At 37.9% G+C, this 12,352-nt stretch overlaps 1 protein-coding gene across 1 annotated transcript in view; it reads left to right on the top strand.

Annotated features, from left to right (window-relative positions):
* LOC117747635 (phospholipid-transporting ATPase ABCA1-like) overlaps positions 1–12,352 on the top strand; it is a 122,399-nt gene that overhangs the window by 60,067 nt on the left and 49,980 nt on the right. Inside the window, exons 29-31 of the mRNA XM_034557023.1 lie at positions 569–696; positions 4,505–4,603; positions 5,241–5,430. Coding sequence (XP_034412914.1) covers positions 569–696; positions 4,505–4,603; positions 5,241–5,430 — 417 coding nt within the window. The remainder of the gene's footprint in view (positions 1–568; positions 697–4,504; positions 4,604–5,240; positions 5,431–12,352) is intronic.

The following is a 12,352-nucleotide window of genomic DNA, read 5'->3' as shown; positions in this document are numbered from 1 at the left end:
TATTAATGTGCACACATTATCACAGCAGCCCGCGTTATTGTGGATCGCATCAGTCATTTTGCAGCACATAATGACAGCGAGGAGGCTCGGGTAGGGTAGGATCAAATTGATCTTGCATTGAATCTTGTGCTGATGTGCCTCCAAGTGCACTGATAAACATTTGTAACGCCCATGTCAACGTTTTTTCTTTCTTTTCAGGGGGCCACCTTTAATATTATCGCTGAGAATGATGTCATTGTATGTTGTAATTACAAAGGTCTTAATCATTTAAATGACAAACATATTACTGTACTGCTGCCCTGCACAGTAGGTCCATGATCAGGATTTTCAGTCAAATTATTAAATTTTTCTTTGGTTGCATTCTGATACTTTTTCTTTTTAGTTGCAAGTACTGTTTTGTTCATTTGGTATAGGTGGTACACATTGAAATCAAAATGTGCTAGTTTTCGTGAAGTTTCCTCTGTATTTCGTGACTTCTACCACATCTATCGCATTTTACCTCAGAGATCTTCAGATGTAACAGGATAAATGTCTTGAGCAGTTTTTGGCATTGTTACCATCCTCCTAGGTTGTCCTGCCTGCTGTGTTTGTGTGCCTGTCTCTGATCTTCTCGCTCATCATCCCACCATTCACTGAATATCCGAGTCTGGAGCTGCAACCCTGGATGTATGATCTGCCTCAAACCACCTTTTACAGGTAACCACTTTATGATATAGCCTAGAATGAGTTGTCAGTTTAGTTTGTTATAGTTAATTATGGCATGTTGACCCAATTCAGCACTGGTTTTAATTTAGTGAATGTTTTCAAGTTTAATATTGCAGAATGTTGTAAAACACCAAATAATATAATTACCCAGAGGCAACAAGATTTGTCCAGGGAAATATTTTTTTCTAGAGAATGATGTTTACTATTATCAGAGGAAGAGAGGGCGTAAATCATTTTGGAGAAGAGCTGCCTAGTTATAGTAGCACGAATAGATGAACAATACGCTGTCAGAAACTTAAGCTTTGATGACAGAAAATCAAAGGAAGAAGATGTCACAGTGCTGTGTGATCACCAAGGGATTGTTACACTGCTGAGGTCATCAATCTGGACACTGTCCCCTCCTTGGTGGCAGCTTGCTACTCTGTCATTGAGAAGACACATATGTGGTGGCAGAGCACGGCCTTGGTGGACTTCAACACCCACTGAATACAAGCTTGAGTTATTGCAAAGGACACAAACATAAAAAATACATAGATGTGCCACACTGTAAATGGATTTTTTTATCGAAAAAAAAAAAAATTCCGTAGAAAGTATAGTGCATAATAATGACCATCTAATAAATTATTTTATTTATTTCTCCACTGTCTTTTTATTATAATTTGTTTACAGAAAATGTCTCCATATTCCCATTAGTAGGCTCCGAATTGCAGTGGTGGAAAAACAGTGGTGGAAAAAGTTGAATTCTAATATGCATCAATCGTTACCGCATCTGTCCAAACCATCAAACAGATCTTGACACCGTATTCATACTATGTTCTTTTGGACATGAAGCTGTCGTTGCTTATCCACCCTGCAGGTGTTTCATTTCCCCTGGCAGCACTTTGAAGATGTCAAGACACAATAAACTGTTACTGGAAACCTTATTGCATTTTTCGTTATGTATTTATACACTTTTGTTTCCATTCAACATCGTGGTGGATATATGTAATACTTTGTTGTGGAATGATACTTAATGCAAACGACAAACACTTCATGAACCTTTCATGTATTTGGTTAGTACCACATAGTACCAGTCCACTATATTGATATGTGATAGTTTTTTGTTGTGCAACTCTGTAAAAGGTTCAATATGAAGCAAAACATTGTTACTCTCTTTTGAAGTTGAAGCTAGAATCTTGAGACAATCCACAACACTTTGTTTTTAGAAAATGTCATTACATGTCTAAAAGTACAACGCTGTGCTTTTCTTTGACTGTATTTTACCATTGTCAGACATGTAATATAACTACTGTCCACAGTGTTAAAACATTCAAGTCTGTCTCTCTTCTTGGTGCTGAAATAGTCAAATCCAGTTTATTCGCTACCAAGTATTATTACTGCCTTTATGACCAATGCATGGTGTACAACGAGTTGTCGTGAGCACTTAGCAACAACCTAGCAGAGCCAAAGCTATACACTAAAAAACAACCAAGAAAACAACACCTTGGGAGTCACTTATCCAATAATGATTTCATTGTAGTAAATGGGATTTGTAGAGCCTGACTTGTCTACTTTGTCACATAGTCTCTTGTGACTAAACTTGAACTGCACATTTGGTTTTCTTGGGAATTCCTTGGAATGGTTCTTGTATCATGCATTATAAAACTGGAGTGTTCTTAATTTTTCTGACATTCCCTCTGGCCAATTAGTAAATATAGTCTTTTTTCTTAAGTCACTTTTAAAACACACAGCCTGATGATGAGAGCGTGATTAAAAGTAGTGTGCCTTTTCATCTCAACGGTTTATTCAGAGGAGCATTCGGCATTATGTACATCATGCATGCCAATGATCCATTTGAGCTGAGAGTGACTGAAGATAACGATTGATCTGATTTAGAAGTTGTAGGTCACTATTGTATGATGTACAACTGTGGCAACAATGTCCATTAATTACCGTTGGTATTTCTAGTTTGTATTTAGTGTAATTCTTGTTTTAGAAATTGAAATGCAATATCAGAATATGAACAGTAATATTTACACTGAATAATACTCCTTGGTTTATTATTCTCCAAAGGGGTTATTCATGTAATATAGTGTAGCCTTAATTTGACTTTCTGTTGTCTCAGTTCATACTTCTTCTCATTAGTTCCACTATTTATGTGTATGCACAAGTCTTCATTTTGAAACTGTCCAATAGTTTTATTATCTCAAATAACGTGGTAACCCAGCCATTGTTAATTGTGAAACAGATGGCTGCACATAATCCATTTTTACAATCGGGCTACTTCAATTGCGCTCACTGGTGGCCACGGAAGTGACTGTGTGACCTTCATGGAGACGCCTCTAAATGAGAGCGTGAACACCGTATTAATCCAAATGGCTGGCTGGGCTGTGGCCACTGCTGGCAGAAGGCCATCACAATGGTCTTTATGAAATACTGTGCTTTAACTCCCATGGCACCTTTAAGATAAAGGGCAGAATGTGTGTGGTTAGTAATGAGAATGAAATTGGAAATGGAAGATTGTTTAACTGAGACACTGGCCGTAGATATGCACAGGACACTCAGATAATAATGAAAAGCTGGGAAGAACCTTTACTGTACACAGAATATTGAACAGGCTCATATTGGAACGTGCTTGCACACTCATGAGGGCAGAGCTGGACTCAAACCATAGAGAAACAGTGTGGATCACTGAACTGTCAACGGTGTTTTGGGAATTCATGTCTTGACTCTTGGCCCAAAGAAAAAAGCTGGCGAACTCAAAGATTTCTCTCTCAATCTTGATTGAGATTGCCCCATTCGCATGCTGCATTGCCAGAGAGTATTTATTTGAAATGCACCACTGATGCACGCCATTTCCTTTTAGGCCTTCTCATATGTCAAGACACGTTTAAGATTAATGATCATCTAAACTCCTGTGCTCTGCCAATGTGGAAGACAGATTAGATGGCTTGTAAAATGTTAATCGTTTGTGAAGGGAAACAGATTATAAAACGTGTAAAATTCTAACCAATTGTGATTGGAGACGGATTAGAATACTTAGAAAACTGAACTAATAGTGACAATGCATTTTGGCCCAAACTTGTGGAGACATATCACTCACTTCTTCTGGTTGGATATTTCAGGGCCCGTAATCTCAAATAATCCTAGTAGTAGAGGTGTGAGTCAGAATATCTCACTTTTCTGTTAACTCAGCTTTTATTGACTGTTGACAGTCTTCTCTTTTGGAAGTGAATGTGTGGTCTCCAATAGAGAACCTTGAAGATGTTTGGTTGCAAATATCAAGCATTTAGATGAAATAAAGGCTGTACAGATGATTCTGTAAATCGATTCAGCTGTTTAAGATAGACTCCAAGATGGTCCAATGGACTGATAGATCTGAAGCGATCACAGATCATGACCACCAAGACCACGATTAGGGTTTCCATTTTGAACGTCTATTTGGGTAATTCCACTTTGATTCAGGCGAGAGGTTGTCTTGCTCAAGCTCTCCTTGAACCAATCAATGCTACAGCACGTTTAATAAACTACGTCAAGTGTCACTTCGCATTTAACCTTTAAATTCCTGTTTTTATAATATCAGTTTCTAATAAGGACAGTTCTACCACGGATCTACCAACAGTTTTTTTTTGTGCTTATGTCAGAGCATAATACCCAAATGAGACATTGTAGTTTGTTTTATTGACATTGTGACAGATTGACTGATGCTCTAGGATTTAACTGTCGTGCACCTGCCATGAGAGATACAACTGAAATCCTTATTGCACACTGAAATGTTTGAATTTGTATTTGTATTGATAATATCCCCCAATATTTACAGCAATGATGGGCCAGATAATGTGGAGGTGTCTAAGGTGGTGGAAACCTTGGTTAACAAGCCTGGCTTTGGGAGTCGCTGCATGAATGGAGACCCAATACCGTAAGTGTTTATACTCAAGAAGCCAAAATAATATGCATATGCAGTCATGCCAAATGGCACTTGTAAAGTGTTCATCTTCGCATGCTTTGTATGTGTGGCTACTGGTCACATAAGTGTAAACACACAGAGGCATGCATGTCAGAGCATGTCTCTGCCTCCGTCAAGAAGTGCTGCAGAAATGGAACCAGCTGTAAAAAAGCAAAATAACCCAGAGCATTGGAAAGGAGTGCTCTGCATGATATTTCTGAGAATCCATTTGATCAATAAATGATTAGCTTTTCATACTCTCCAGATCATCCTGATCAGAATACGTTTAATAATGAATACCTTTATAAACCTAAAAACGAAATGAAATTACAGTATTATCTTGGAGCCCACATAGTTCACACGAGCGTGTGCATTTTACTCTGCTGAAGTTCTTCACAAACCACACATATGTTAATATATTACTTGTTACTCATGTACAATGGCATACAAGTGAATATAATACCTTCGCTACTTATAACGTTGTTGGTTTTTTCCTCCTTCACAAACATTACAAGGCTGGTTAAGATTAGAAAACATATTGTGTTTCAGCAGGTGTGGTTGGCATTGTTACCAGTTAAACACTCTTATCCCCTTCATTGTTTGCTCTTAGGACGTTACCTTGTTCTTCCACTGGCTCAGATTGGTTCACTCCATCCGTGGATCAGTCTGTCACTGACATCTTTCTCAATGGGAACTGGAGCATGTCTAACCCCTCCCCCCCCTGTCAGTGTAGCACGCCCAAACGGACAATCATGTTTCCTGACTGTCCACCTGGTGCAGGAGGGCGCCCTCCATCTCAGGTAAGTCTCTTAATCTGGAGCGTGCACCATTTGGTGACAGGGTGGTGTTGTAAATGGAGCCACCATTATGTAATAGGGTCATCTATTTGGTGCCCTGCAACAGCCAGTGTGTCAGTCTCTGCCCTAGGTTCCTTGAGCAAGACCTGAACCAGGGGAACTGATCCTGGCTTCCTGTGCACCCTGTATGTGTGTCACAGTAGGATATACTGCAGCAAGAGATTGGAATGGTCTTAATGTAAAAAAAAAAAATCAATGACAAAACAGTACAATAAAAAATGCTTATCAAGGAAGCTTTTGGCTTGCTGTCTGAAAGTCCCAGTCAGCATCATTTTGATTTGAAAATGTAAAGGTACTTACTAACAAGGAATTTGCATTGCATTGCAAAATGTAAATTAGCCTTTTGTGCTCCCTTTTCTGAGCTAGCGCGCATGCATGAAGGTAGGGCCAAAATTGATTCCACTGCAAATACCCTAAATTTGGACATTGCCAGGGATTCATCCAGTTCCCAATTCCTGCTAAAAATTCAGTTACAATATATCCATAGTTTGTCATGTCCAGGTACATGCCGACCTCTCACTTTGTCAAGCCTTTTAGGACATTGTATTGCATGCACTGCCAGTATAGACTCTGCAAAGGACTTCCCCTTTTCTGCTTACATCATGATTTCTGGGAGGTTTGGGTCACTTAACCTTCAGAAGTCAATACCAATCTTTGATATTACTTGAACAATATATACAACTGTTGCATGGTCTAGAGATGGGCAAGTGAGAGACCCTGCATCCCCGCCTACTAGCCACCATCTGCTGGCTGAACTAATCACATCACAGAGAGAAAGAAGAAGAGAAAGTAGCTCATTTCGACCTAAATGGTTTGCACTGTTGTCTCCCAATGATAATGAGGAATATAAGCTTGAGAGAGAATTTAAGGAGAACTCGCCACCTTCATCCAAAGTCATTTTATTACAAATGGCTACGTCTGCATACTCAGGCGTTATGGCATGTGCCTGCCTTTTTAGGGGATTTTAATTTCAAAGTCTACTTCTTAACCCCACCTAAATCTGCCAATATCTTCTTCGTCTTGGAGACAGTTAAGCATTTCATTTGTCGTTCTTTTCCCCCGATGAAGAGAGGAAAGCAGCGGGGGAGTTCTGGTATCTGATTAGAGCTTTGATTCTCTGCCAGAAACCAATTGGGCTCGACCCACCGGGCCGGGCTGTAATTTCTCAAAATTCCCCTGGCCTTGAATGAAGCAAATAACACTTTTGGGGCTGTGCTATGCATTTGGTAAGATAAGTTTCCATTCAAATTACAGTTTCATTTGTATTCATTTAAAGAAACTGCAGCTGTGGTTCAGGCTTGGGTCGGCTTTGACAAAATCTGTGCAGGTTGATTCACGGTCAGGACGGATTTTTGTCTGATACCTGAGATTTGGCTGCAAAACATCACAAGATAGCTAATTCACAATTGTGCACTTCCAACTTCATTTTGATAAAACTAGATAGGTAGATAGAGAAAAAGGGAGATGGATAGATAAATATAAAGATAGATAGATAGATAGACAGACAGATAGATAGACAGCAAGATGGATAGATATATACAAAGATATATAGATAGATAGATAGATAGATAGATAGACAGATAGATAGATAGATAGATAGATAGATAGATAGATAGATAGATAGATAGATAGATAGATAGATAGATAGATAGACAGATAAAACGATAGATAGATAGACGGATAGATAGATAGATAGATATATACAAAGATAGATAGATAGATAGATAGATAGATAGATAGATAGATAGACAGATAAAACGATAGATAGATAGACGGATAGATAGATAGATAGATATATACAAAGATAGATAGATAGATAGATAGATAGATAGATAGATAGATAGATAGATAGATAGACAGACAGACAGACAGATAGATAGATAGATAGATAGATAGATAGAAAGAAAGACAGATACAAAGATAGATAGATAGACAGATAGATAGATAGATAGATAGATAGACAGAGAGATAGATAGATAGATAGATAGATAGACAGATAAAAAGATAGATAGATAGACAGATAGATAGATAGACAGATAGATAGATAGAAGATAGATAGATAGATAGATAGACAGACAGATATATAGACAGAGAGATAGATATATAGATAGATAGATAGATAGACAGATAGATAGACAGAGAGATAGATATATACAAAGATAGATAGACAGATAGATAGATAGACAGATAGATAGACAGAGAGATAGATATATACAAAGATAGATAGATAGATAGATAGGCAGATAGATAGATAGATAGATAGACAGAGAGATAGATAGATAGATAGACAGCTAAAAAGATAGATAGATAGACAGATAGATAGATAGACAGATAGATTGATAGAAGATAGATAGATAGATAGATAGACAGACAGATAGATAGACAGAGAGATAGATAGACAGAGAGATAGATATATACAAAGATAGATAGATAGATAGGCAGATAGATAGATAGATAGATAGATAGATAGACAGAGAGATAGATATATACAAAGATAGATAGATAGATAGGCAGATAGATAGATAGATAGATAGATAGACAGATAGATAGACAGATAGATAGATAGATAGGCAGATAGATAGATAGATAGATAGATAGATAGATAGATAGATAGACAGATAGATAGATATATACAAAGATAGATAGACAGATAGATAGATAGACAGATAGATAGACAGAGAGATAGATATATACAAAGATAGATAGATAGATAGGCAGATAGATAGATAGATAGATAGATAGACAGATAGATAGACAGATAGATAGATAGATAGGCAGATAGATAGATAGATAGATAGATAGATAGATAGATAGACAGATAGATAGATAGATAGGCAGATAGATAGATAGATAGATAGATAGATAGATAGATAGATAGATAGATAGACAGATAGATAGATAGATAGATATATAGATAGAAAGACAGATACAAAGATAGATAGATAGATAGAAAGAAAGATAGATAGATAGATAGACAGATATATAGATAGACAGAGAGATAGATAGATATATAGATAGATAGACAGACAGACAGAGAGATAGATAGATAGATAGATAGATAGACCTCCTTCTGTTTCATGGATTGGAGTTCCATTCATACATTGTCATATTCATGTAATGTGTTTATGTAACTCTGTAATGCTGTTCATTCTGTACACATGACATCTATTGCATCTGTCCATCCGGGGAGAGGGATCCTCCTCTGTTGCTCTCCTGAAGGTTTCTTCCCTTTTTTTTCCCTGTGAAAGGTTATTTTTGGGGAGTTTTTCCTGATCCGATGTGAGGTCCAGGGACAGGGATGTCGTATGTGTACATATTGTAAAGCCCTCTGAGGCAAATTTGTAATTTGCGATATTGGGCTATACAAAATAAACTGAATTGAATTGAACAGACAGACAGACAGACAGACAGACAGACAGACAGACAGACAGACAGATAGATAATGTGCAGTCGTGGTGCACTTTGGATAGCTTTTCGTTCACAAGCAATAGCATGCCAGACAAACTGCTATTATGAAACAGTTTGAAAATGATAACAGATCATCATACTTCAATAACATCTCAGCAAATTATTTCAAGTGCGTTCAATCATCCCTCATTTGGGGACATAAGGTAATGACTGGCACTTGGACTGCCACTTTGTAATTGTTGTGCATGTGACATGTGAAACGTGAGGGCCTTGGTTCAGTGTAATCAGATTGCAGATGTGGGAGGGTGTGGCAGATCCTGTGTGTGTAGGTCGGTGTAAAAAATGGCATAGACGCGTTGATAGTATTATGCTAAAGACTAATGTCTGCACACTGTTTCCAAACGTTTCACTTTTTCTTTTTTTTTTATCAGGTTTAAAAAGAAATACTATAATATTCATCATGTCAAACACTTTTCAAAAAGGTTGATTTTCTTTCTGCCGTTCTCCCGACATTTCAAGTGCGGTATAACTAGCTCTTTCTTGTGCTTTCTAACATGCCCGTTAACAAAATTGCCTGATATGTGTTCTTCAACTTTGAATGGATATTATGGGTTATTATTCCAGAGGAATTTCCACTTCAGTGAATAAACAACAACCACAGTGTCAACCTTTATTTTGAGGAACATTTAAATGCCTGCTGTCTGATGGTTGTTGGTGCTACAGCTAGCAGTTGTCATCATCAGCACTTCATAATAATGAAGTTGAACACTTATCTTTCGATTGCACATCAAGAGCAGACAACCTTATCAACGCTTCCCACTCGAACTTCACCTACATACAATTTAATTAGTCTGAACCACATTTTCAAGTGACATTAACAAAAATGTGTCGTAGTAATGTGGTTATATATTTCACTTTCCAGCGATACTATTTGAGTTTTTTATTACTTACTTTAATTAAACATAATAATTACAATTAAAATACAGCAACATGGCCTAAAGCCTTTTGTGGTAATATAGTTGTATTTATAGATTTAAAATACCATTATATCAAATAAATGTATCACTTTGTCAGGGGGTCTAATGACACAATGGACAGTTACAAAGTCAACCCTCACTGTGGATGAAATAGCCTTACAAGTTGTTTTTTAATTGTCAGCTCTTTTATGCATATTATATAAGTTTTAAACGTCATTGTAAGTTTAATTTGCAAAGCAAAGTTGCGAAGTAGCAAAGCGCCTTTATATCTCAGTTATTAAGGGGAAAGTGAGGGAGTGTTTAAAACAAAAAGAAAAAAAGATTGCCCTGTTAGAAACCACTCCGTCAAATAGAGATATATCTAAAATAATTTGGTCTCATAGTTGTCATGGAATTGCCCACCGAATATTTGAACAAAGACGACACACAGAGAGGCAGGATGTGAAATGACACAATTTGAAACTGCTGCACTCATATGCCACTCACTCCCACTCTTTCCCACCCCCTATACCTCCTCTATACAATATCCAACACTATGTTATGTGCCATTTCGCACTCTCTACAGATCTGTAATGGCTCGTTGAACTTGTATGAGTCTTGCTGTGTGCTCCTTCCTGTGACAAGGCCATCAAGGGCCACTTTAAAGGAGCAACTGTCCAGGTATCATGTTATAGGATGATTGTTGAGACAGCCAAACAAGAGATGTGCCCTTTGTGTAACCTTTTTCTTTTCCCTGACGTTTTTGTTCCTAGCTCATGACAGCACTGTCAAGGAAACCCCCATTTGTTGAGGCGCTACTTGTATCTTTGTATCATTCTTTATCGTGCAAGGCCATCAAGGTCTTTTTTTTTTTCTAACCCTCTATTTTATTTTGCTATTTTCCTTACCACCTGCTTCTCCCATTGTATACAACCTCACTCATTCTTTCATTTCAGTGTTTCTCAGCCTGAATCAATTTCTGTTATTCTATGAGTTTTCACTACTTTGCTGGATTTCTTCTTTATTGTGTCATTTTACATGTAGCTGGCATTTTTAGTACACTTAGCCTCAATAAAAAAGACCATTTACAAAGGCCAATTATTGTCTACATCTTGTTACATTCACTTGCATCATTGCTCTTTTATTTACAACTTCCAATCCAGATCCTGTAAAAGGATATTACATGGCACTCTCATTTTTGCATGGTAACAACCTTGAGGACATTGAGTCATAATGATGCAACAAGATTATTGCCGGTCATCTCCCGCTGTGTGAGAAGAACTGTAGACGAAGAATAAGAAGCTTCTACAAGAAAAGAGAATATAGCAGAAGACAAGTGAGAAAGGGAAAGCATTTGTATGCAATGCACATACTTCCAATAGTCACATTTCTCCGTTCATTACCATCATTTTGCATAATGAAACACTTTATTTATGTGGCAGTGGGGTCAGTCTTTGTAACACAGAAAGCCAGCAAGCTTTGCAGACTTTTATTTCTTCATCTGAAACATTGAAAGATTTACACCACTGGGGTGTGTGAGTTAATATGGCAGAAACATACAGTGTGATTATGAGGTGAAATGGTTGCTCGTGGTCACTTGTTTGTCCCAGTGTTAGTGAAAAGACCCCGGCGCATTGGTCTGGTTCAGTGAGTAACTGTAGACCATAACCCTCCACACTTCTCCGATTTGCGTTGCCTCCCTGCTTTTAACGGCAATCCACCAGTGGGCCACAACCTACAGTTTACAGTTTGAAATGAAGTGTAAGGTCATGGCATAGAAACTTTAGTGTGGCTGTCATGCTCAGATATACAGCATGAACTCTGAGAATATCATTTTTGCAGAGAAGCGTTGCTTGTGAGGTAGGATGAATATTGTTACAGATATGGATTGTGACAGGCTGCTTGATATAAATATGCACTGAGTTTATTTCATGTGTGTGGGAACATATATGCTTTGCTTACCTGTAGACTGTGGCCCATCACACGGGGGCTACGAATTCAATACAAATCCAAGGCAGAGACCACCCACAGAAGCCGAGTACATTGTGAGGATGTATTCCCTTTGACCTGAAAGCTTCCCCTGCTGAATAAATCTTGACAAAGTGTACCAGCTTCGCACTTTACTTTTAAAAAAAAAAAATTTCTTCTTTTATCTTGCCCATCCTCCGAATATGCCCTTGAGAAAAGACGAGAAAGGGGGAAAAAAAACACAGACACATCACCACAGGAGGGAGTGTTTCCATGGAAATGGCAGGCAACAGCCCATTATCAATTCTGAGGTATTGACTCCCATTCACTGGTGATATTTAACCTTCATAGATGAATAGGCCATCATGTGTGCAGAGGAATTGATAAAGCCGCCACGTTCACAGAATTACGATTGATGTATTTATCATTTGGAGACTCGCCTAACAAGAGAGCTTGCTTACAAATTACTCTCCTTGGTCTCATCAATCAGTGTATTGAAGTTGGCCATTGGCTGACCATTGGTGTGGGAAAAA

Source organism: Cyclopterus lumpus, chromosome 18 (assembly GCF_009769545.1).
Source record: "Cyclopterus lumpus isolate fCycLum1 chromosome 18, fCycLum1.pri, whole genome shotgun sequence".
Classification (NCBI taxonomy): domain Eukaryota; kingdom Metazoa; phylum Chordata; class Actinopteri; order Perciformes; family Cyclopteridae; genus Cyclopterus; species Cyclopterus lumpus.
This window is presented reverse-complemented; position numbering and strand designations above follow the sequence as displayed.